Below are 24,499 nucleotides of genomic sequence, written 5' to 3'. Positions count from 1 at the left end.
GGTTTGTACGATGCTAGAGTGAGGCTAGCTTTGGCAGTAATAACGAGGGTGTGTACGAAAAAAGGGCCCTAACACTCGAGTTACTAAGGCAGCTGCCATAATGTCTGACTACAGAACACGACATTTTAGGAAGTGTGACAAAAAACTTTAACATACCTGTCCAAGACAAATCGGCGTAGTCATCAAACACATATTGCCCAATAGCCTACCTGTAGGCAAGTCCTCCCAACCAACACCCCCCTGCGCCTCTACTCGAATCCAAGATGGCGGCCACGAGCTACGATTTCGGGTTTTCGAGGGTTTTTCTCGCCGAAAACAGCATCTAAAGCCTACAGGTAGGCTAACTGCCCAACGCTGACAATCGTCACTGTCGGATCTTTGTTGTGGTAGCGGCGCCAGCTCGAGGATGTGTTCTGAACAGGCGCCAGAAAGTAGTGCAAGTCTTTCACGAAGCTATAAGTCGCCCCATGACAGGTTCTCCAATAGGGTTCTGGATTCCGGATCCTAGTGTGTGGATTCCGGATCCCATATCTCATTTTTTCATGGATTCCGGATTCCGGATTACCTGTCATGGGGCGATATAAGCTCAAGAAACTCATCAGAATAGACGAATTGAGACGAACATAAAACACAAGAATAGTAGTGATTAATGAATGAAATACCAATAACACGTTACAAAATATATTAAGCGAAGGGTGAACGAGAAATAATTCGATATTGAAACTTGCATACGGCGAATAAATGTATAATGAGTCCGTATCCGTGAACCTGTATATTGAACCTTCCAAAAGTGTATCGTAAACCGTCCAAGCGTGTATCGTAAACCTTCCAAGGGTGTATCATGAACCTTTCAAGCGTGTATCGTGAACCTTCCAAGCGTGAATCGTGAACCTTCTAAGCGTGTATCCCGAACCTTCCAAGTGTGTATCCCGAACCTTCCAAGTGTGTATCCCGAACCTTCCAAGCGTGTATCCCGAACCTTCCAAGCGTGTATCGTGAACCTTCCAAGCGTGTATCCCGAACCTTCCAAGTGTGTATCCCGAACCTTCCAAGTGTGTATCGTGAACCTTCCAATCGTGTATCGTGAACCTTCCAAGCGTGTATCGTGAACCTTCCAAGCGTGTATCGTGAACCTTCCAAGCGTGTATCGTGAACCTTCCAAGCGTGAATCGTGAACCTTCTAAGCGTGTATCCCGAACCTTCCAAGTGTGTATCCCGAACCTTCCAAGTGTGTATCCCGAACCTTCCAAGCGTGTATCCCGAACCTTCCAAGCGTGTATCGTGAACCTTCCAAGCGTGTATCCCGAACCTTCCAAGTGTGTATCCCGAACCTTCCAAGTGTGTATCGTGAACCTTCCAATCGTGTATCGTGAACCTTCCAAGCGTGTATCGTGAACCTTCCAAGCGTGTATCGTGAACCTTCCAAGCGTGTATCGTGAACCTTCCAAGCGTGTATCCCGAACCTTCCAAGTGTGTATCCCGAACCTTCCAAGTGTGTATCGTGAACCTTCCAAGTGTGTATCGTGAACCTTCCAATCGTGTATCGTGAACCTTCCAAGCGTGTATCGTGAACCTTCCAAGCGTGTATCGTGAACCTTCCAAGCGTGTATCGTGAACTTTCATAGCATGTTAACACAATGTAAACAATTCAGCCTTAACCCTTTCTACATACCTTATTATAGGAAATTAACGTTCCATTTAATTAACGCGAAATTAAAAAAATCGCGTTAATTAAATATATTCTAATTAAGTTTATTGTTAATTTGTAATACAATAATCAAGTTAAACATTAATCTAGAAAACGTTATGAATTTTATAAACGATCGAATACAAAATTCAACGAATTTTAAAACAATACTCTGTTTATTAATAAAGAGTTCCATATGTTTAGTTGTCTTTTTTGATCACGTTAGGTATTTTTTTTAATTCGGTCGTTGTTCTCTCTATCCGTAAAAGCTTGCATGCTTGATGATAATAGTATTTCGTAAATGGAATATTTTCGAGCAGCAAATTACAAAATAAAAGCATTTCATGATCCGCGTTAATTAAGTATATTTGAATACATTAGGCCCAAATTCGCGTTAATTTTTTTTGACACAAGTTGTCAAAAAAATTCCCGTTAATTTGATACGCGTACATTTGATACACGTTTTAATATCTACCAACGTTAATTTCCTATAATACGGTAGCTCTGCCTCCCTCACAAATGGCTATAAGAATTTGACAAAAGATAGATCACTTCTTGCTCGGATCATACTCTTCCCAAAGTTTGTTGAACTCTCCCTATTTCCAGTCACTGCCTGGCGTGTCCAGTTAAACGAACCAGCACTGCCCCATCAACAATGGTAAACTTGTGGTGCATTAATCATTCCTGATGAAAAGGTCATTGTTTATCGGGGGGGGGGGGGGGGGGGGAGAAGGGAGGGATGATAAGTTGGATCTTTTTCTGGTTCAAAATTTTCGAGCTTCCCCAATCTTAAGGCCGTCCCCCAAAAAGGGGATAAAAAATTAAGACACTCTCCCAGAACAACAACAACAAAAAAGCTAATATATAGATTTTAGACATTGCCAAAAAGCGGATCTCCAAACGATCAAATCTTTGCTTATTTTCGCATTGATGACGTAATATTCACGTGACCATACTGGTGCACCCCCTTGAGACCAACATGACACCTACCGCGTTTGGTTGTCACACGATGTTTCTTTAACACTTCCATTACTATAACGTCCCCAGACGCCCGTAAAATATAGGCCCAACTGAAAAACGTCAGAAATGCAAACTAAACATCACCAGACCCGGATACTCATAGATTCCTCCAAGGCATACACGATCTTCAAAAGCGCATCCAAGCAGTGTAATATAATTGATCCAAAATATCAACCTTGATTTCTGACCCACTCGCAAACAAACGCTTAAACTCAGAAACATTTATTACCAAAAACACAAAATTCCGAACTACAAATAGAGACAAGCAAACACAGATCAAGTCGCAAATAGATACCTTTATTGCTGTCCGTCAGGTCCCATTTTGCAGCCATCAGCCACAATAGCCAATGCTAAAACCTCCATTAGAAACGAGTCTCCATGTTTAGGCTAAATTGAATGTCTGCACTGCATCATGGGAATCTTGGAAACACCTTGACAGAGAGGCGGGCAAACTCCTCCCCCATAATCATAACCCCAAAGCCAAACAAAATATTTCCAGGTCCAAGGATCCAAGGAGCCTGAAAACAATCCTTTGAAAAAGGTTGGGTAGCAGAGGTATTCCACATTGGAAAGTATGAGGCCATTCACTAGAAAATTCCTTTATCATCCCATTGAATCAACCTCAACATTGGAGAGTATGAGGCCATTCACTAGAAAATTCCTTTATCATTCCATTGAATCAACCTCAACCTCCCATTGAATCAACCTTAACATTGGAGAGTATGAGGCCATTCACTAGAAAATTCCTTTATCATCCCATTGAATCAACCTCAACATTGGAAAGCATGAGGCCATTCACTAGAAAATTCCTTTATCATTCCATTGAATCAACCTCAACCTCCCATTGAATCAACCTCAACATTGGAGAGTATGAGGCCATTCACTAGAAAATTCCTTTATCATCCCATTGAATCAACCTCAACCTCCCATTGAATCAACCTCAACATTGGAGAGTATGAGGCCATTCACCAGAAAATTCCTTTATCATCCCATTGAATCAACCTCAACCTCCCATTGAATCAACCTCAGCGCGCAATCATCCATAAGCATAGCATTTATTATGCCCCAATAGACTTTATGATGTCCTAAGGCACTCTCCAGATGTAAAAAAGCTGTAATTGGAGAGCAAATTACAAGCAAATGTTGTAAGCAACAGGCTGTAGCAGTGCCGTCGCTAGAAGGAAAAGGCACTGCAGTGCATTGTTCTAAACTTCAAGGCATACCGTCTTGGGTCAGCGGTAGCTTAGCTTAACTGGTAGTGTTGGACTTGAGATAGGGGGGGGAGGTTTCTGTTTTCAGTCTGTATTTTGTTTTACAATTTTGCTCGAAAGTACCCAGGAGTGAAAGGGTTAATGGAATAATGATGTCAGCATATTTTTTATTCTAGTGTCATCATTGATGACGTCACAATCGTGTAACCATATTGGTGCACCCCCCTGGCACCTTCATGACACATACCAAGATTGGTTGTGATATGATGTTTCGTTAATGAGATATGAATAGTTTTGCTTTTAGTGACGTCATCAACGACGTCACAAATCACGTGACCACAGTTTTGCACATCCCTCGACACATACATGACACCTGCCAAGTTTGGTTGTCATACGATGCTTTCTTGGGACGCACGATTTTTGGGGAGGGACGGACGGACGGACATTGCGTCACGAAAACTCGAGTCGATGGGTTACCAATATTTGCTACCATATTATTCTTGTATACAGCTTTTTCTTAGGTATGTGGGAGCTCTGTAAAAAAAACTTTAAAAGAAATAGTCGACAACAACGCAGATTTATGTTTTTATAGAACGATATTTCGGCAGGCCAATACCTGCCTTCTTCAGGTTATAAATGAGTTACAATGGCATGTTATAGCTAGTATATGTACAAAGTTCATTGATGATTAACTAACAAAAGGTAAAAATAGTAATTGAGTGACAAAGTACAAAGTTCATTGATGATTAACTAACAAAAGGTAAAAATAGTAATTGAGTGACTTATGGAAGATGGTAAATAGGGTGGTGTGGATTACTAAGTAGCTAAACGGTTTCTTCACGCCGGTTGAGGCCACCGGGTTCAAGAGTGCCAGCGCGAGCTATCAGTGTGGCTTCTCTTGCTTTGCGGATGGAGTCGCGGTTATTTCTTATTTTTTCAATAGGTATGAGCTCTATGTCAGAAGCGGAGTGGTTAGGTTTTAGGAAGTGTTCAGCGGCGTGGGTTGGTATGGATCGAGATTGGGAGTCTACAGTTCTGCGGTGGTCATTAAAGCGTTCTTTTAATTTGCGTTTAGTTTCCCCAATATATTGAAGGTTACAGCGGTTACATTGAATCATATAAATCACGTTTTTAGTATTGCAGGTTATGTGGGAGGTTATAGGTCGTGTTTCACCTGTTGAGAAAAATGTGTAGCTTGTAAGGCCGTCGGTTCTAATATAGGGGCAGGTTAGGCATTTTTTTTTTCGCAACGGAAAGCACCGGGGGGTTGGTTGGTGGGAGAGCGGTCGGAAGGTAGCTTGGCTTTAACGAGGATGTCGCGGAGGTTAGGTGAGCGGCGAAAGGCGACGAGAGGGGGCTCAGTGAAAACCTTATGGCATCGCTTAGACGAGAGTAGAAGGTTGTAGTTTCTACGGATTATGTTGTTGATGTTAGGTAGTGTAGCGTTATAGGTAGTGACAAAGGGGATGCGACGGGAGTTTTTGTGGTTGTTATTATTAGGGCGTAGGGCGTCAATGCGGGAAATGTTAGCAACGCGTAGGATTTGTCTCTTGAGAAAAGCGGGGCGTCACGCAAAGCGTTGGTTTCAAATAGACCAAGAAAGAGACAGGCGAAAGAGGGTGCCATGCGTGTGCCCATTGCGGTGCCATGCTTCTGGAGGTAGTGTTTGTCATTAAAGGAGAAGTTGTTCATTTGGAGGATCATGCGGATTAAATCACAAATAGTGCCAGCAGGGATGGGGTTAGTGTTACATGTGCGAAGGAAGTGGTGACAAGCGTTGATGCCATCATTATGTGGAATATTAGTATAGAGGCTAGAGACGTCGAGTGTGACCAGGAGAGAGTCTGTTGGTAGGTTGCTGAGTGTTAATAAAATGTTTAAGAAGTGGTTAGTGTCTTTAACATATGATGGAAGTTTACTTACTAATGGCTGGAGGTAGTAGTCTACAAATTCTGAGATGCGTTCGGTGGGGTGGGAGTTAGAGGAAATAATAGGGCGTCCAGGATTACCATGTTTATGTATTTTAGGGAGTATGTAAAACCGTCCAGATTTAGAGTCTTTGGGTGTGAGGTAGGATTTAGTGTCCTGATTAATTATTCCGTCCGTGTGCATTCGGTTGATGTAAGTTGTGACTCGTTTTTGTATGTCATTAGTAATGTCGGCATCTAATTGTGTGTAGAATTTAGTGTCATTAAGTTGTCTATTACATTCATTAATATACCAGTCTTTGTCCATTACGACTGTGCCGGATCCTTTGTCTGCGGGTTTGATTATGATGTCTTGTCTTTGGTTGAGTTGTGTTAAAGCGTTACGTTCACCAGGTGTGATGTTAGAGCGAGTCTTGTTAAGTGTAGAGTTTTGTATCTGTAGTTTGACAGAATTAAGGAAGGTGTCGAGTGAGTTATCCCTGCCTGAGGAGGGAGTCCAAGTGCTTTTGTTACGGAAAGGGTTAAATGAGCCGTCAAAAGAGAGAATATCATTATCATTGGGTTTGTCTTCATTAAAGAAATATTCAGCTAGTCGCATCCTACGATTGAAATCATATATATCAGCGTTGACTTGAGACCAGTCGATTTTGCGTGGTGTAGGGCAAAAGGTAAGGCCGCGAGCAAGAACAGAAGTTTCGTCGGGCGATAGAGAAGTGCTGGAGATGTTTATTACCGATGTGCGGTCAAGAGTAACAACGGAGTTGTTTTTACGTCGTCTTCGTCTACGGCGGCGTCGGCGCTGAGGCGCTGGTGTCGCAACCAGTGGTGGGTTAGTATTAGGAGCGGCTTGGGGAGTAATATAAGACGTATTATCGTTATCGGGATTAGGGAGATTACGGCGAGAATATTTTGGATCACGATACACGCTTGCAAGGTTCACGATACACGCTTGCAAGGTTCACGATACACGCCTGAAAGGGTCACGATACACGCCTGGAAGGGTCACGATACACGCTTGGAGGGTCCCGATACACGCTTGGAAAGTTCACGATTTACGCTTGGAAGGGTCACGATCCACGCCTGGAAGGTTCACGATACACGCTTAGAAGGTTCACGATACACGCCTGGAAGGTTCACGATACACGCTTGGAGGGTTCACGAAACACGCTAAGGTTCACAATACACGCCTAGAAGGTTCACGATACACGCTTAGAAGGTTCACGATACACGCTTAGAGTGTTCACGATAAACGCTACTAAGGTTCCCGATACAAGCTCGGCAGGTTAACGATACACGCTTGAAAGGTTCTCACCGAAATTATTAGACACTCTCTAATTGCGTCCATGCTCATGCGATACCAAGTTTTTCTATAGCCATTTTTCTCAAGGTTTTTCTATCCGTTTTACCCGTTCTTGTAGTAGGGAACTGATCCATCACAACGTAGTGGACAGGTTGTGACGATAGACCGTTAGTGCTAACGATAAACTTATCCGCGCACCAGGCGTCGATTTCAGCAACTACTGACTCCTCGGTCTCGCCTTTATCAAGTCTGAGCTTTACACATGCGCAGACGGTCTCATACAGCCGCTGGTCTGGTACACCAACAGCGATGGCGCTGATAACTTTGGGATGCTTGGAGAGGACGGTTTCAACTTCGGAGGGTTGAATGGATTCTGTGGCGCATTTGATGAGGTTATCGATTCTCCCAAGAATCTAAGGATAGTCATGAATAAAATCAGAATCAGAGGCACACGATGGACCTAAACCATATAACTGTCAACTCTCCCGCATAAGGCGGGAGTCTTAACATTTTGAACCTTTTCTCAAGTCTATTTTTTTAAATATCCATACATTTACTCAATTCTCCCGCATTAGCTATTTTGGTACTTCTGATACATTCACTGGATTTTCTCAAGATTTTTCCTAACGCGAGGTTGACAGCTATGTAAACCTTAACCCTTAACCTAATCCTAAACCTTAACTCTTAACCTAATTCTGAACCTAGCCCTTAACCTAACCCTTAACCTTATCCTAACTAAACCAAATCCCTCATTAACCTAATCCCAAACCTAACCCTTAACCTAACCCTAAACCTCAAACTTTAACCTTATACTGAATTTAGCCCTTAACCTAATCCTAACTAAACCATATCCCTTAATATATATGTATATATTTATATTTAACCAAGATATATATATATATATATATTGGAATCAAAAAGCCCAAACTGTCGCGATCTCGTACCAGAACAATGAATACAATACACCAAAAACTGGAAATCGACTCTGCCAAATTTTCGTCTTTAATAAGACTTCTTCAGGGCAGACTGAAGAAGGTGAATCGTTACAAGCTTATTTACATCAGAATAGTGGCGCGAGACGCAAAAACATTACAACTGACAAAAACGCGCATTTTCTAGAATAGCGCGCGCTATGGATAAAAAGAATTTACACATCTCTACGTGGGTTCCTACTACAAAAAAGTCATCACTATTAAGACCCCGCGGGTAGATAGACTTAAGCCGATAAGCCCACTGGCCTTCCCTTTCCCTAAGCTGAGCCTCAGAGTTACACTTATCTATAAGTTGTACCATAACATTATTAAGACCTAAATGATTGTCGCGATGAAAATGTTGATAGATAAGGTCATCCTTAACTCTTTCACTAACCGGTAAACTAGGGTGCTTATTTAACCTACTTTTATGATTATTAAAACGCTTCCTATAACTATTGACAGTAGACCCTACGTATTGCTTGCTACACAAAGAGCAAGTAGTTAGATAAACAACAAAATCTGAGTTACAGTCCAAGTCAAAATTAATGACATATTTCTTATTAGTAACTGTACTGCGAAACTCCCGCCCTGTCTTAAGAAAGTTACACACCCTACACCTTTTACCGCCACACTTACCACAACCTCTAACCTGAGTACTATCCTCTTTAAGAGAGGAGTGCACCAACATATCCTTTAAACTCCTAGGTTTCCTATAAGCCACCATAGGTACCCTACCAATAGCACCCCTACATCTACTAGAAGATTCTAGAACTGGCTGTAAATTACGAAGAATACCAGGTAAATTAGGTAAAGCTGGATGAAAAGTGACTACAAAAGGTACACGATCATTTTTACCTTTACGCCTGTCTTTCAATGTGTCGTCCCTAGGAATACGTCTAACCCGGTCAACTTCCCTCCCCACAAACCTGCTGTCATAACCCCTATCAACTAAATAACCTTGTAACTCTAATACCCTCTTTTCGAAAGAAGAGTCTTCCGAACATATCCTACGAATAAGTAGTGCCTGCCCAAAAGGAATGCCTTTCTTACAAGCAGACGGATGACAGGACGTATGAAAAAGATTATGATGCTTATCAGTAGGCTTACTATACAGATCTGTAGATATTAACCCATCCCTAAGAGTAAGTGAAACATCCAAAAAATTTACCTGACTAGTGGACCACTCAAACGTAAATTTTATAGTTCTATGTATAGAGTTCATGTGAGCCATAAACAATCCATATCCAATCACAGCAGAGTACCCACCCTCTCCCCCTTGGTATTTGTATGCCAAGCTATCACTTGAAACAAAATGGCGGCGCGAAGGGGAGTACGAATATACAGCCTAACCGTTTCTTTGAAGCTGTTTGACACCCCGAAAATAATATGCCACATTGAATATCGAAAAACACGCACTTATAGTTCACTAAACGCTGAACACAGACTCGGGAATCACCGTCGACTCGATGCTAATGCGTTGTAATAAGCTAAGTACAGCAACTAAAACACTAGTGTAAAAGTTTTACTTGATACAAAATTAAATAGAGAACTTTTAACTTTGCCCCTCTGTTTTTCTATCAAAATTACGAGGTATTTAAGTTTTTTTGAAATGTTCTTCAAGGCAGTTACTTCATACCAGGGGTCTACTATAAAGCCGGAGATTATACATAGATTTTACTTAATTTTCTCAATAGTTTCACGTGTGATCAAAATACAACGGCGTACAGTAAATGTATCAAACAATAAAAAAAAAAAAAATAAAGAAGCGAGAGAGGGGGCTTAAACTTGAACAACCTATTCTGGGTGCAAGTTTACTTGTGTGACCACAGTCATTGTGCTCCACTGGACACCATTAAGCAGACATACTGTATGAGAAAAATTTTGTGACAGTGAACTTATATGATGGCTTCAGATGTCTTCAGAAGAAAATCACCCCCATTCCCAACCCTGGACCTGTCTCTGTATGGGTGTGTTCATTAGAAATACGGTATAGACACGAAAGCCCTACAGAAAATATAGGACAACAGACAGAATCATTTTCAAACATTAAAAATTTTAAGCGACAGAGAGAGAGAGAGTATTTTGGCCTAAAAGTGTGGTAAAGCAGCAGAAATGATCATGATTTTGAATGTAATATGCTGAGATTGCATTGTTTCTATTATTTTGTGCCACTAATTTACTTTGTGTATTCTAGCGGGGAATTATGTGACCCTGTGCTTTGCAAGTGTGCACCAGAAATTAAAACTAGCCACCATCATCTCCAACCAAACCAACCCAACAACCCCTTTCCAAATACTCCAAAGCATTAAGCAGACATATGAGAAAAATTTGGTGACAGTTAACTTATAGAATGTCTTCAGAAGAAAATCACCTCCATTTCCACCCCTGGATCTGTCTCTGTATGGGTGTGTTCATTAGAAATGAGGTATAGAGACATGAAAGCCCTACAGAAAATATAGGACAACAGACAGGATCATTTTCGAACATTAAAAATTATATTTTTGATATTAAATCAGCCATCCTATTTTAGCCTGACAATGTTTTGAAAATTACATTAAATCAGGCATCCTATTTTAGCCTGACAATGTTTTGAAAATTACAAAATAATATAACTGAATGATCAATTGTCAATTACACCCACATGAACTCTCTATTTTTAAACAGAAATTCTGTCCGCTTGACTAAAGGGTGCAACTTAGTTTACATGAACATTTTTCATCTTTATAAAAGAAAAGATAATAGGGGTTTGATGTATAAGCATTAAACTTCTGATTCCTTTCCATACAGAAGTCTTTAAATGTAGGCATGTATCTTTATACCAAGCCAAAGAGAATGCGGCAGAAATTGCTTTGTTTATTTGGCAGTATCCACTCAAACTTTGCATCATGCACTGGATTTACGTAGAATAAGTTGCCATCTAGCATGGTATAAGATAGGTATACAATGATTTATTGTAGAAAACTGCAGAGAATTCCACTTGTCATGTATCTCAAGAGCATACCCCTTGAAAAAATATCCCATATAAATAAGCTCCTACTCATGTGCTCACTAGGCCAGTCCCTTTCAATTTCATCGATTATTTTTATTCGCAACGGCTACTGTAGCACCCCAACCGAAACGAAAAGAAAAGACAAAAAAGGTTTACCACAACTCTGCTTCTCGCTTGTTTTAGTCGGCTACCTTTCTTCTGCGACTTTGATGTATGCGAGTTACCTCAAACACGCTCTTAGGTATTGGACGTGAGATTCCATGATACAGCATGTAAATTGCGAAAATGTAAACAAAAACTAAATGGCTGGGTACCCATGGGGTACCCACGAGGTATTCGCTTGTTCAAAGCATCAAAATGATGAAAAACTATTGTAGGTTCTGCCGATGTATTTCCTTTTTTGCTGACACCGTCCGGACCTAACGAAAATCCCAACTTTCTCAGATCGATCGGGCACACATGAGGGCGAAATTTTGAGTGACGTTGGCCGTAAATCTTGAAATGAATATTTTCTCGCCACGATCGCACTGATTCGTTTTTACAACAAGGCGTCCGGGTTCCTCTAGCATACAGTAAACGCAATAAATCATAGGTAGGAGTATTATTCGGCCGACAGAAGAACGTTTTCTGCGTGGTTCTCTCGCCGCGGCTATGGCTGCCATTTTGCATAATAATGAGGTAAACTGAACATCCAATTTTAGTTATGATCCTAGCTGTCTCTTTTTGCCTTGAACTGGACAGAACTCGAAGGCCATTATGAGCAAAAGTGGGTCGAAAAAGTTAGAAGATTAAGAAGATTAAAAATTGCGTTTTGCGTTTGCGCTTACGCTTAAGTGAGAACCAACCTTTATTATTCTAATAGACTCTGCCTTTTGTCGGTTGAGGTGTCCGCTAGACCGCTTTGATATTTTCTTAATTGGACAAAACTCAAGTTCCTAGGTGCTTCTCTGTATATAACTTACCTTTAGTTTGCCGTCTGGCATGAGAAGGCAGCGGTCGTTTGTCCGGTACCACTTTGTGTCCGTGAAGCAGTCCCTGTAGTCCGCTCCTTCGATTTTCAGAGCGTTCGCGGAGTGCATCAGTGAAAGCCCTCTCACATACAGCTCGCCTGCGGTCAGGGTAAAAGTGCACCAATTACAATGGCTTACCTCTAGTTTAATATAAAATACTATCAATCTTGAGTACTGAGCTAAGTGGTCATTTCTAATATTATGAATACAAGTGAAAATTAAATCTCTGCCAAGTAAATATATATATAAAAAAATATATATAGTATATAATATATAGTAATACCCTTCTTCCTTCTTACATTTTCTCTCTACCGCCTTACACCCCCTTCTTCTATAAATGACTCCATTCCAGCAATAGCTGACTTTCTTACCTGGTGTTCCAACAGGCACGACGTTCTCATTACTGTCCACCACCTTAATCTCCAGCCCAGGGTTTAATTCCAAAGCAGCATAGTTGACGGAGTCAATATTATCCTTTGTAAGCGGCTGCCTCGCGACAAGAAACGCCTCTGTAGCGCCATAACTAAATAAGATACAAAGGTCGGGCACAATATCGAAGACTTTCTTCATCAGATTCTTGTCCATTAGCTGTCCTCCAGTAAGGCAGAACCGCAGCCTGCTCAAGTCCACGTTTGATATTTCTGAATACAGCGTCATGTCGACAAAAAAATAGGACAAGAAAAAAGAATGGGTGCATTTTTCCTCTTCGACTATGTGAAGAATATAACCAGTCACGTGGCCGTGTACGGCAAGATTTGGCGGGAACATGACAAGTGTTGCACCGCAGAACGGAACCAAACCAAGCATAAACCCGACGCCCGAGATCCAGTCCAGCGGAGCATCGCTAAACACGATGGATTCCCGTGTCGCCTTGAAGACGAGGCTTATTATTTTCACTCCATTGACGAATCCCTGATGGGTGTAGAGTGCAGGCTTTGGTTTCCCTGTGCTTCCGGAAGTGTGAATGATCAAAAACGGGTCATCAAACTGAACTTCTGCCTCTACTTGGGACAAGGCAGCGAGATCGTACGGTTCGCTTGCTTCCAGGAGATCGCTATAGCTGTAGACTTTTGGTTTGTTTGGGGGGGTAGTGTGGGGACCGACATAGACCGCGGCCTTGAAGTGATCTCGATCCACAATAGCGCTTACGACTTCTTGCATTTCCTTGCTCTCATGGGAGTAAAATATGCAGTGAATTTGATCTTGTAATATTGTTACAGCTTCAGGGGCATCGAATTCTACTGCTACAAAAATTGCGCCAATTCGCCCTAGAGCGATCTCGACAATCGCAAATTCGAACTCACTGGGCAGCATGACTAGCACCATGTCCCCTCGACCCACGCCTAGCTCCAAGAGTCTGGCTGCGATAGCCTGGGACTGATCTTTGTACTCTTTGAAGGTAAGTGACTTCCGGTTGCCTTTTTCATCTCGGTAAACCAGTGCTTCCTTATTTGGACATTCGGCGGTGTGGCGGTCAAGGAGCTGAAAAAGGGTCTTGTGTTCCATGGGGGTGGTGTGGGGGTGGTGCAGATAGCTCATTTTCTTTGACAGCATGACCTAAAAAATGGTGAAAGCTAAAATAAGAAGCTTAGAATGCCAACGTCTCCCGCGCAGCCGTTCTAAGTGACAGTCACGCAACACTACCGATAGAAACTAATGGCGACTGCTCGGGAGACATTTATTTATTCATATTTATCTATTCATTCATTTATCCGTTTATTCATTTATCCGTTTTTTCATTTATCCATTCATTCATTTATCCGTTTATTTATTATCCTTTCATTCATTTATCCGTTATATTTATTTATCCCTTTGTTCATTAATCCATTTATCAATTCATTCATTTATCCGTTATATTTATTTATCCCTTTATTCATTCATCCATTCATTCATTTATCTATTCATTCATTTATCCGTTTATTAATTGATCCATTTATCCGTTTTTTTCATTTATCCATTCATTCATTTATCCGTTTATTTATTATCCTTTCATTCATTTATCCGTTATATTTATTTATCCCTTTATTCATTCATCCATTCATTCATTTATCAATTCATTCATTTGTCCGTTTTAAATGGTCTTAGCCTGGGCAAACGCCCGGGATTTTCTAAAACGTTAGAAGGCCTGTGTAGGTAACACGAACTCCTGCAAGTTTACTTGTAAATCTTTTTCCAGCAAGTCTCATTTAAAAAATACGACGATCGTCTGCAAATCAATGGTTGAAGGGTGATACTTTAGCATTGTGCGGGAGCGTTTAATGGAGACGTCATTGACCTTTTTATACCGGCTGTTAGAACTGTTATACCAGGGACACCAAGTGGACACCGAAACGAGTGTGTGACACCGAGAAGAGTGAGTGATACCGAAACGAGTGAGTGACACCGAGAAGGGTGAGTGATACCGAAACGAGTGTGTGACACCGAGAAGAGTGAGTAATACCGAAACGAGTGTGTGACACCGAGAAGAGTGAGTTATACTGAAAACGAGTGTGTGACACCGAGAAGAGCGAGTGATATACCGAAACGAGTGTGTGACACCGAGAAGAGTGAGTAATACAGAAACGATTGTGTGACACCGAGAAGAGTAATACCGAAACGAGGGAGTGACACCGAGAAGAGTGAGTGATACCGAAACGAGTGTGTGACACCGAGAGGAGTGTGTAACACCGAAAACCGTGTTTTACACCGAAAGCCGTAGACACAGAGGAGTGTGTGCGCCGTCTGCGAGCGTTTTAGGCATGGTTAACAAAATGTTTCTATGCAGTACTAGTAGCTTAGCAATAGAGAAAGACCGAATGACTTTACTTTTGGTTTGATACTTTACACAGGTGGATAACGACTAATAACAATTAAGAACGGGTATAGTGAGGTATCTCACAAAAGGCATATTGAGTCATACCTGTGCTATCTCAGGGTGTTACGCGTACTCGTACGATATAATTTATGGACGACCTTTGAGCCTGGCACCGGCTCCATTGGATTATCTTATCTTGTATTTATTTAAGCCTAACGATATCGAATGTTGTTTATTGAGAATTAAAGGCAGTAATTTCTTATTTAGTTTTTTTACATCATAAATACTGCATTTTGTTTAAAATCATTTTCTCATAGTATTTTGTTGTTGTTGTATTTGTTCTGTATTGAGATTTAGCGTTATATGGGCAAACATCCTCCTCCCTGCTGGCTCTCCAGAACACAGGGTGCCCAATGGGCTGGTATTAAATTACATTGATGATTAAAAAAGCACATATGGATTTGTTACTTTATGGTAGATTTTGTCTGTAAAACTGTAATAAATTCCATCCAATATGTTGTAGTACTTGTAGTTGTATTTCATTTACAAGTTTAAGCAGTTTTGGGCTGTTTTAGAGCTGCTCTGTGAAATTTAAAATCACACTAAGAGAAAGAAAACCACAGAGATAGTAGAGAATGCGACGTTAGCGCGCCGTTTATTGCGCACGCAGGGTTAAATAGAAGGTTGGCCGCGCATTTTCTGCTTACTGTGGAACAGCTCTATCATCGAACCTCAACCGGATATAGGTGCTCTGGGACGCCTAAGACGCCGGTGTGCGACACTTGCAGACTGCAGATGATATCGGAAATTTGATGATTGACAAGTTTCCTTTCAGGTTTTTTCCGGCTTAATTCCTCAAAATATTCTGTTATTTACTGTTTTAGTTCGGCTAAAATTATTTACGCTCGTGAACACCATGGGGAGGTATGTAGGTAATGAACCTACCGGTGGGCGACACTTGCAGACCAAACTTGCAGACTGTAGATGATATGGGTCAGTACGCAGCTCTTGCAAGCTGCAATTTGATTGGGCAAATGAACAATATCCGCACCTCGACACAAAGAACGAGAAGAATAGAGACAAAAGAACTCCTTTGTTGAACAAAGATAATAGGAGACAGAGCAGACGCGTACTTACTCGATGATATCGGAAATTCGATTATTGACAAGCCGAACTAAAACAGCAAATAACAAAATATTTTGAAGAATTTTGCTGGAAAAAACCTGAAAGGAAACTTGCCAATCATCGAATTTCCGATATCATCAATTTCACCCTAGTCTGCAGTCTGCAAGTGTCGCACACCGCCTAAGACGCTGTGTTCCGTCCGACAAAGCGCCTGACTTATTCCCTGTTTTATCGCCTGTCTCTTTAGCAGTGCAGTATTATGACTTACCTTGAATTATGAATTATAATGAAGCCGAACGCAACCCCATGTCAAGCTCAAATAACACGCGATTTTCTTGACAGCCGTCTTTATTAGATACACATACCTGTTTGTACAGGAGACAAATCACAAAAAATAATCTCTACCCTTGCTGTATACTAATCTCAGATGCTGTATAATAGTCTTGGTTCATCCTTGGAAGTTACTGCAAGTCAATAAAGACATTACAATGAAAAATATTTGCTATTTTGTACAGACTTCAGTTCAGAACGCCTGCCGGAATGGCAAACTTTGAAGGATTTGTTTGGGTTTTAAAGTTTCTTTACGCTTCATTGGAGTAAAAGATATTCAAGCACATCAGTTCTTACCTTCTGTCAAGAGGTTTCTAGGGAAAAGGCCGATTTGTAAGATAAATTTCAATGTAAAGGTCAAGTACTTGAACACGAGTCTGGTTTCAAATGACAACAACTGATCAGCCGTCTGCCAGATTAGAATGCGTGACTTTCCACAGGTATCCTAATCCCCATAAGAACAGACAGTTTTGAGTCTTAGTCTTTCTTTATTAGAAAACCATATTTGATAAAAAGTCGATATCATGTCTTGTTTGTCTATTTTCAAAAACATCTGATGATTTGGTAAAGAACTTAGGCGTAAGAGTAAAAATTGTATATTTACGTTTATCTGCATATTAGTTGTGTGCGCATGAGCACTGCTTGATTACTGCTGAAATTTTATCAATAAGAGCGGGTCTCTGTAAAAGGAAGACCGGACCTTCACGGACCTACGCGGACCGGACCTCGGCGGACCGGTTTTTTTTTATTTATTTATTTTTAAATACACAAACATATACATAAAATAAAAAATTGTCGCCAAAGAAAAAACAGCTTGCTGACATTTTGCGTGGGAGTCCCTAGGGCAAGTGTGCCCTTGTTGCGGGGCGCCGGTGGGACAGAGTTTCTTTTTCATTACGGACTTTGCGCAAAATTACCGACTTGCTTCAGGTGAATGAATAGTTTGATAAATCGGTAGCTGGAAAATCGGCAACTACGTGAGAATAGTGACTTTAAATGGGCTGCTTCGCTACTTTGTAGCAAGAGAAAACAAATATCACTCTGTCCAAACACTGAGCTGTCAGTTAACTCAATGGAAACTGTTGATTGCCGTTAGAACAATGAACCTCTATTGGCTACTTCCCTGCATTGTATTAAGAAAAAAACAAAAGCCGCTCTGCACAAACACAATCGTAGATTGCCGTGAGAACAGTAACTTGTTATTGGCTACTTTGCTTGATATAACAAGACCAACAACTGTGCAATGCCAACAAGACTGCCTGGAAAAGGGTTACAAAATCAGTTGGAGCTTGCTACAGATTGAATGAACATGTCTATGATTCCGATACAGACGACGATCTACTCCCCGTGTATGAGGGGTAAAATAATACTTTCGCTAAACGAAAGATATAATGCTAATTGACATTGTTTTAATGCGAGGGATGTTTTAGCCTGTGAGCAAGTCTGTACTTTTGCGCAAAGTCTGTAATGAAAAAGAAATCTCCGTCCCCCCCCCCCCCCCCCCCCCCCACACACACACACACAACGATAAAGAAGTCGAGTCTACCAAACGGGAGGTTGAGTTGAAATAGGGACTCCCCAAAATATGTTCAGAGAACAAGCAAAATGCAGTCCCGTACCCAGGGGGGAGGGGGGATGCTGGGGTTGCGAACGCATCCCCCCACAACGGCCGAAGGTCGGTTCCCAATGAAAGTGCTATTTGTAGACAAAACTATAAAGCATAAGCTAGATAACCCTGGTACGCAGCCAAATCCGGCAAGTAAAAGTCCCGTGAAGATACTGCAAAGGCATAAAAAAATCCCTCTTTGTTCTTTCGGGGATAGTCAGATTTTTATTAGAGAACTCATTTTACTCGTCGTCGCTTTACTCGTCCCCACTCAGAACAGCCGGATTCCGAGCTACGAACAAACAACCATCGCCTGGGCTACCTGTGATTACATTTGCGTTTCAAGAGTCACCTACGCGCGCGCTTAACAAATACTCCGGTCGTTAAATCATGATTCACTTGCCAGCTCTAGCAAGAAGAAGTTCAAACTCAGTTTGAAGAGACTTGTCTGATATGTTAAGCAGCTTCTTGTGTCCACGAATATCCTTGTTACAGTCTTTCAGAAGAACGCACTTTGAATTGCAATCGACACTAGGGCCACAAGGACCACCCACGCAAACAGCGTAATCACAGGTAGTCATGATCAAGAAAAATATCAAGCATCATCTGATTTACAATTCTAGCTTGCCTGATTTTATAAGAAGCAGATTAATGTGATCTCTTTGTGTTGCTCTAAGCCGTGGCTAACGGAGGTGTTACTGTAACAGGATGCCGCTTTGAGGGAGTGTGACAATTCTTCCAGCTTATGCCCTTATGTCAACGAAGCATGTTTGCTTGTGGTATTTGTGTTTTATTCTTCGATTGGTGTTTCCTATCTAGAATTACGCTTTCACAACAGGCGAGCCAGCTGAGAAGAGATATCTCCTACTTTCGGGTGATGTCCTGCTGCAAGAGACCATGATACATCATGGTCTCTTGCCTGCTGTGAGTGACATGATAATGTCAAGTATCGCATACGCATATACATATATATATATATCCCATATTAATTTTTAAAATAATTTTGGCATCATTAATATGTTTTTTTAGAATGAAGAACATAAAATGAGAAACAATCTAAAATAAAAACTGCAAGCCGACTAGTTGAACTATTCTTTATATCGGGTTTCCTTTGGAAATTCACGCATGCTCATCTGGTAGACCGCTGATCAGTTGTTGTCATTTGAAACCAGACTCGTGTTCAAGTACTTGACCTTTACATTGAAATTTATCTTACAAATCGGCCTTTTCCCTAGAAACCTCTTGACAGAAGGTAAGAACTAATGTGCTTGAATATCTTTTACTTCAATGAAGCGTAAAGAAACTTTAAAACCCAAACAAACCTTCAAAGTTTGCCATTCCGGCAGGCGTTCTTAAATGAAATCTGTACAAAATAGCAAATATTTTTCATTGTAATGTCTTTATTGAATTCCAGTGACTTCCAAGGATGAACCAAAACAATTATACAGCATCTGAGATTAGTATACAGCAAGGGTAGAGATTATTTTTTGTGATTTGTCTCCTGTACAAACAGGTATGTGTATCTAATAAAGACGGCTGTCAAGAAAATCGCGTGTTATTTGAGCTTGACATGGGGTTGCGTTCGGCTTCATTATAATTCGGGAATTTGATTCCCCCAATTTTTTATTTGCTGAATCGAAAGAAATAACACCAATCTTTGCTCAAAGTGCAAATTTTCTGCGAAAATCCATGTACCATCGGTTTTATAAGCCCCTAATTTAGACTATTATTCAAGTCGACATTTTTTATTGACATGTTTAGACAGCAATAAAATATCCTTTTTTTGTCGGAAAAAGTGAAGAAACCACTCGATTTATACCTTATCAACTCCTTTCTAAGGATCTGTATCGCTATTTTTAATTCCGCATATATTTAAAGAATATTTTGCGATTTTTTACGCAAGGTGAAAAATGCCCCCAAATCGGCGATTTGATAGGCAAAATCGTAAATTCGGAATTTCTCGAAAAATATTTATTGTTTGTAACTCAAACTTTTTAACCATGATAAGAGAACCAGGGGCTAACTTTAAACCACTTTTGAGCGATTTTGAAATTTCTTATTTGGAACTCCTCAGTTGAATCTAAGGGACTGGTGCACTTAAGACCTTTCATATCATGAGATCATGCCGGGGTGTACGCCAACTGACATGAGGAAATCCAAAACTTACATAATATTGCTTTCAACAAAAGCCACATCCTTTTAATATTTTGCATAGGTAGTAGAAGGGTTGTTCGAGTGTATTACTCAGTGTGCTTTTGTCATTCCATCATCTCGATCAAACCGGCTGCCTAAAATGTGTCAGTAAATATACGCTCGTGTGAACAAGGATTTCGTGGTGAAATACATGTTTGGTTGTCAAATGAATATTAATTTTTAGGGGTGATATTTACCGGAAATGAGATTTATAGTGTCAGAGTCATGTGTCGGAACCACAAAATGTTAAGAGTGTGATGGAAGTTCAAATGTTTGGTTGATCTGAGCAAAGCTGTGCTATGTTTATGCTGTATTCCTTTCAGTAGAAATTTAAAGTTGTGTATTTGTTTTGGACTCTGTTTATGGGTTTAACGCCGGGCAATGTAATAAATAAAAGTATTGTGTTGGAATTTGATATTTCTAAGCAACGTTGTTTAGAAATCGAGTCGCTGTTAACCCTTAATTATGCTTCAAGAATTGCAAGTATTGTTTTTGCTTTCCCTTTGTCCATTACCGCAATTCCTTGGGGTTGATTTCGGAGACTCCTCGGTATCGTTTCGGGTCCGAGGATCAGTTGGGGTACTTTTGGGGATCATTTCGGGTCCTGGGATCGTTTCGGGTCCTGGGATCATTTCGGGTCCTGTACAGCTCCTAAAGGTCACTATCGCAGAAGAGCCGCTGAATAAGTTTCCTAGTAAGACTGGTTCTGGGCGCGTGACACGGCAGAACTTTAAGCCAATTTAAAACTGACAGCCGATGAAATCAAAATTATTCTGACTGAATTAAATGCAGTTTCTTTCTTCGAGATACCAAAATGGAACGTCAGAAATATGTTCCTTTTCGGTCAGTGCACACTAAATCGTTGTCTTATTTTTATCAGTGTGAACATTTTGGTAAGAAACGCTGTCGTAGACAAAATGTGGAAAACTTATCCTTTGTTTACAATATTTTCATGCTGCAGCCCGACGCTCTAGCAGGCGAATTTTCACTCGTTAAACTCAAGAAAGAATTCGTCTTAAGGGGCGGACCATTTGACTTTTGAGAGGGGGGGGGGGGGGGTGATTTAAAAAAATATATATCCTGCAAGCTACATTTCAAATAAAAAAATTGCATGCAAAGCAAATGAGCAGAAAAAAAATTCATGCACAAGTTTAAGAAAAAAAATGTTGCAAAGCCATTTTGTGAAAAGATTAACTCTATGAAATAAAATCAAAATTCTGTGATAACTTTGATGTTTTTACTCTATAAAACGTTTCCCTCTATATTTTTGCTATGTGTGTTTTGTATTTCTCCTCACCATATTCTTAAAAGTTTCTATTGGTTGAGACTCGCCCTTTCCACTATCACACCCTATGTTCAAACTTATAAGTGTGGTCTCCTCCTTTCAGATAAAACTAGTTTCCAATGGTTTTATTTTAGAAATTACATTCTGAAATAAGAATGAAGATTTTTCAATGATGATTGCTATACTGCCCTTTGCAATCCAAAAAGTTTAGTTGTACAACAGAAGTCACAAACTTGAAATACCTTTTATTTATTTGTTGTTTTATTAAGACTTAATAAAACAACAAATAAATAAATAAAAAGGTTTAATAGATCAATATATAAACTGTAACATATTGAATATAAATAGATAAAATAGATAAATCTTTCATAAACAACTAAAATGGTTGTTTCCTCTTTGTGTTCACATATAGGCAGAGATATCAACCATCAATTAAAATTCAGAAGATGGGATCTATATAAATGCTCACCCCCTAAAGATGTCCTTGTTTTGTGAAATATTTCAACAGAACTTTAAAAAACATTCTAACAAATGTGAGAGATTTCAAATAAGCTTTTTTTTTTTGCTATTTTATCTGACTTAATATGCAAGGTAAGAGCTTGATAGCGAAGGTCTTACCATGTATAATCCCTATACATTCCCAGAAATAAGGGACATTAGCCAGCGGTTTCTCTGGGCTCACAGTTTGCTAGGCCCGCGAGGAATAACAGCGGTATCAAAAAAAAAAAAGATGACGGCCAGCACAGGGGCTTCCCTTTTGTTGTTACACTAGAAGTTTTTAATCAGGTTGACTAAAATTCCAAATCAAAGTAGTATTAGCGGTATTTAAACGTGCAAGGGGCATCTCTGATTTGATACGTCCAATGATAATGGGATAATGGGAGTGCGGCAGTCTTGCTGAGGTTGGAAAACATTAAATGCGCAAATTTAAAAAAATGTATTTTAGGAAGGCTTTATGGTTCCCCTGTGTCTATACCAGAAAGCCGTGGGGCCGTTTAAAAACAAAATGGAGAACGGACGAACGGAGAGAAGTTGTTCTTGCGGAGCGCACCGTTTTCTTGCTTCAGTCTGTATCTTAAAGACAACAATAATGGTTCCTGAACTAGGCATAACTACATCAAATGTTATTTCTTCGGGAACAAGATTGGAAGGCGCTACTGCCTATTCTATTGGCCAATTTGATGGAAGGATAGTCGATTTACCAATTTCGAGTCCTGCACCTGTGATGCGGCGAACAGTTCTACCTTTTAAACGACTACTTTTATGCCCGATTTCAATGAAATTACAGAGAATGTATGAAGGATTGTATGCACTCATGCGAACAAAAGTGCAATGTCCAAGGAACAATTATAGGGCTTTCTCTGGCATCGTTTGAACGGAAAGTGTATCACTCGAATGGCAAGGTTTTTTTTTTCGGGTCCTGCATCGTGAGCCCAAAATCTCTGAAACGAGAAAATTTGATAAATTGTGATGTCTCCTCACATTTCCTTATAATAAATGGCAGCCATTTTGACATTGTATGTGCACTATTACGCATGCGTGGCGGCCATGTTGACATAAAGACATAAAATCAGACATAAAATCAGCCACCCCCCACCCCCCCCCCCCCTCAAAAGTCAAATGGTCTGCCCCTTATAAAGATCTGATCTCTAAGTAGTCTCCTTCGCAGCCCCCAGCGGTCGGAGTCACACAAAGCTCGGAGCGTTGTGCGACTCCGATCGCTGGGGGCTTCGAAGAAGACTAATCTCTAAGCGCTTGGAGCTTTTTCGCTTGCAGTTGGACGATCGACTTGAGCGGGCAAACTACCACAACGACAGCGTTCTCCACAGGTAGCCCAGGCTCTGTCAATGAGTAATTTGAACCGACCGGCTGATTGAAGTTGTTACTTTATGCAAGTATTCTTCCATATAAATGTAATAAATTCAATCCAACGTGATGTAGTACTTGTAGCCGTCTATTAATTCCACGTTTAAGCGATTTAGAGCGCATTTGGGGCCGCTTTAGCGCTGTTCGGTGACATTTAGAGTTCCCTCTATCACTGCTAAATTTCTATAAGTTGGGTGGTAATTAGGTCTAGGGACGTCGGAAAAGACTCAGAGATACAAAGCAAGGTCAAACTGATGCGAAGCACCCTACTCCGGCTGGTAGAATTTGGCATGGCGTGTATTATATTTTTATCCACGAACGGCCCATCGAGCGTCGCTATCACCACCACCACGGTATCCTTAACCCCCCCACCCCACCATCACCACCACGGTATCCTCAAGTCCCCCACCACCACCACCACCACCACCACGGTATCCTTAAGCCCCCCACCATCACCACGGTATCCTCAAGTCCCCCACCACCACCACGGTATCCTCAAGTCCCCCACCCCACCATCACCACCACGGTATCCTCAAGCCCCCCCCACCACCACCACGGTATCCTCAAGTCCCCCACCACCACCACCACTACGGTATCCTCAAGTCCCCCACCACCACCACCACTACAGTATCCTTAAGCCCCCACCACCACCACCACCACCACGGTATCCTTAAGCCCCCCCCCCCACCACCACCACCACCACGGTATTCTCAAGCCCCCCCCCACCACCACCACGGTATCCTTAAGCCCCCCACCATCACCACGGTATCCTCAAGTCCCCCACCACCACCACGGTATCCTTAACCCCCCCACCCCACCATCACCACCACGGTATCCTCAAGCCCCCCCACCACCACCACGGTATCCTCAAGTCCCCCACCACCACCACCACTACGGTATCCTCAAGTCCCCCACCACCACCACCACTACAGTATCCTTAAGCCCCCACCACCACCACCACCACCACGGTATCCTTAAGCCCCCCCCCACCACCACCACCACCACGGTATCCTTAAGCCCTCACCACCACCACGGTATCCTTAAGCCCCCCCACCACCACCACCACCACGGTATCCTTAAGCCCCCCCCTCCCCCCCACCACCACCACGGTATCCTTAAGCCCCCACCACCACCACCACGGTATCCTTAAGTCCCCCCCACCACCACCACCACCACGGTTT

The 24,499-nt window shown here is 41.3% G+C and overlaps 2 protein-coding genes and 2 long non-coding RNA genes across 4 annotated transcripts; 1 reads left to right on the top strand and 3 right to left on the bottom strand.

Moving 5' to 3' along the window:
* Positions 1-5,017: 5,017 nt before the first annotated feature.
* On the bottom strand, positions 5,018-6,444 carry LOC125557291. The gene is made up of 2 exons (XM_048719713.1): positions 6,200-6,444; positions 5,018-6,160 (listed from the first exon to the last, which is right to left on the bottom strand). Exons 1-2 carry the CDS (start codon positions 6,442-6,444, stop codon positions 5,335-5,337), a joined length of 1,071 nt encoding a protein of 356 aa, XP_048575670.1. The 3' UTR covers positions 5,018-5,334.
* LOC125556742 (medium-chain acyl-CoA ligase ACSF2, mitochondrial-like) lies at positions 6,055-13,791 on the bottom strand. The gene is made up of 3 exons (XM_048719711.1): positions 12,491-13,791; positions 12,072-12,217; positions 6,055-7,559 (listed from the first exon to the last, which is right to left on the bottom strand). The coding sequence occupies exons 1-3, from the start codon at positions 13,671-13,673 to the stop codon at positions 7,194-7,196; spliced, it is 1,695 nt and encodes a 564-aa protein (XP_048575668.1). The 5' UTR covers positions 13,674-13,791; the 3' UTR covers positions 6,055-7,193.
* Positions 13,792-16,368: 2,577 nt separating this feature from the next.
* LOC125557294 lies at positions 16,369-17,283 on the bottom strand. The gene is made up of 2 exons (XR_007305211.1): positions 16,666-17,283; positions 16,369-16,502 (listed from the first exon to the last, which is right to left on the bottom strand). It is a non-coding gene; the product is annotated as an uncharacterized LOC125557294 (long non-coding RNA).
* Positions 17,284-18,659: 1,376 nt separating this feature from the next.
* Positions 18,660-19,522, top strand: LOC125557293. The gene is made up of 2 exons (XR_007305210.1): positions 18,660-19,226; positions 19,389-19,522. It is a non-coding gene; the product is annotated as an uncharacterized LOC125557293 (long non-coding RNA).
* Positions 19,523-24,499: the final 4,977 nt, after the last annotated feature.

This window comes from Nematostella vectensis, chromosome 12, assembly GCF_932526225.1.
Source record: "Nematostella vectensis chromosome 12, jaNemVect1.1, whole genome shotgun sequence".
In the NCBI taxonomy this organism is placed as follows: Eukaryota; Metazoa; Cnidaria; class Anthozoa; order Actiniaria; family Edwardsiidae; genus Nematostella; species Nematostella vectensis.
This window is presented reverse-complemented; position numbering and strand designations above follow the sequence as displayed.

What these genes read in the sequence shown, in the direction of transcription:
- LOC125557291 (XM_048719713.1), bottom strand. Translation starts at nt 6,444, where the DNA reads ATGCGACTAGCTGAATATTTCTTTAATGAAGACAAACCCAATGATAAT. An exon ending in ACACAACTCAACCAAAGACA is followed by an intron (nt 6,161 to 6,199) that starts AGACATCATAAT and finishes AGGATCCGGCAC; the next exon opens with AGTCGTAATGGACAAAGACT.
- LOC125556742 (XM_048719711.1), bottom strand. Translation starts at nt 13,673, where the DNA reads ATGCTGTCAAAGAAAATGAGCTATCTGCACCACCCCCACACCACCCCC. An exon ending in CGTGCCTGTTGGAACACCAG is followed by an intron (nt 12,218 to 12,490) that starts GTAAGAAAGTCA and finishes CCCTGACCGCAG; the next exon opens with GCGAGCTGTATGTGAGAGGG. An exon ending in TGCCAGACGGCAAACTAAAG is followed by an intron (nt 7,560 to 12,071) that starts GTAAGTTATATA and finishes GACTATCCTTAG; the next exon opens with ATTCTTGGGAGAATCGATAA.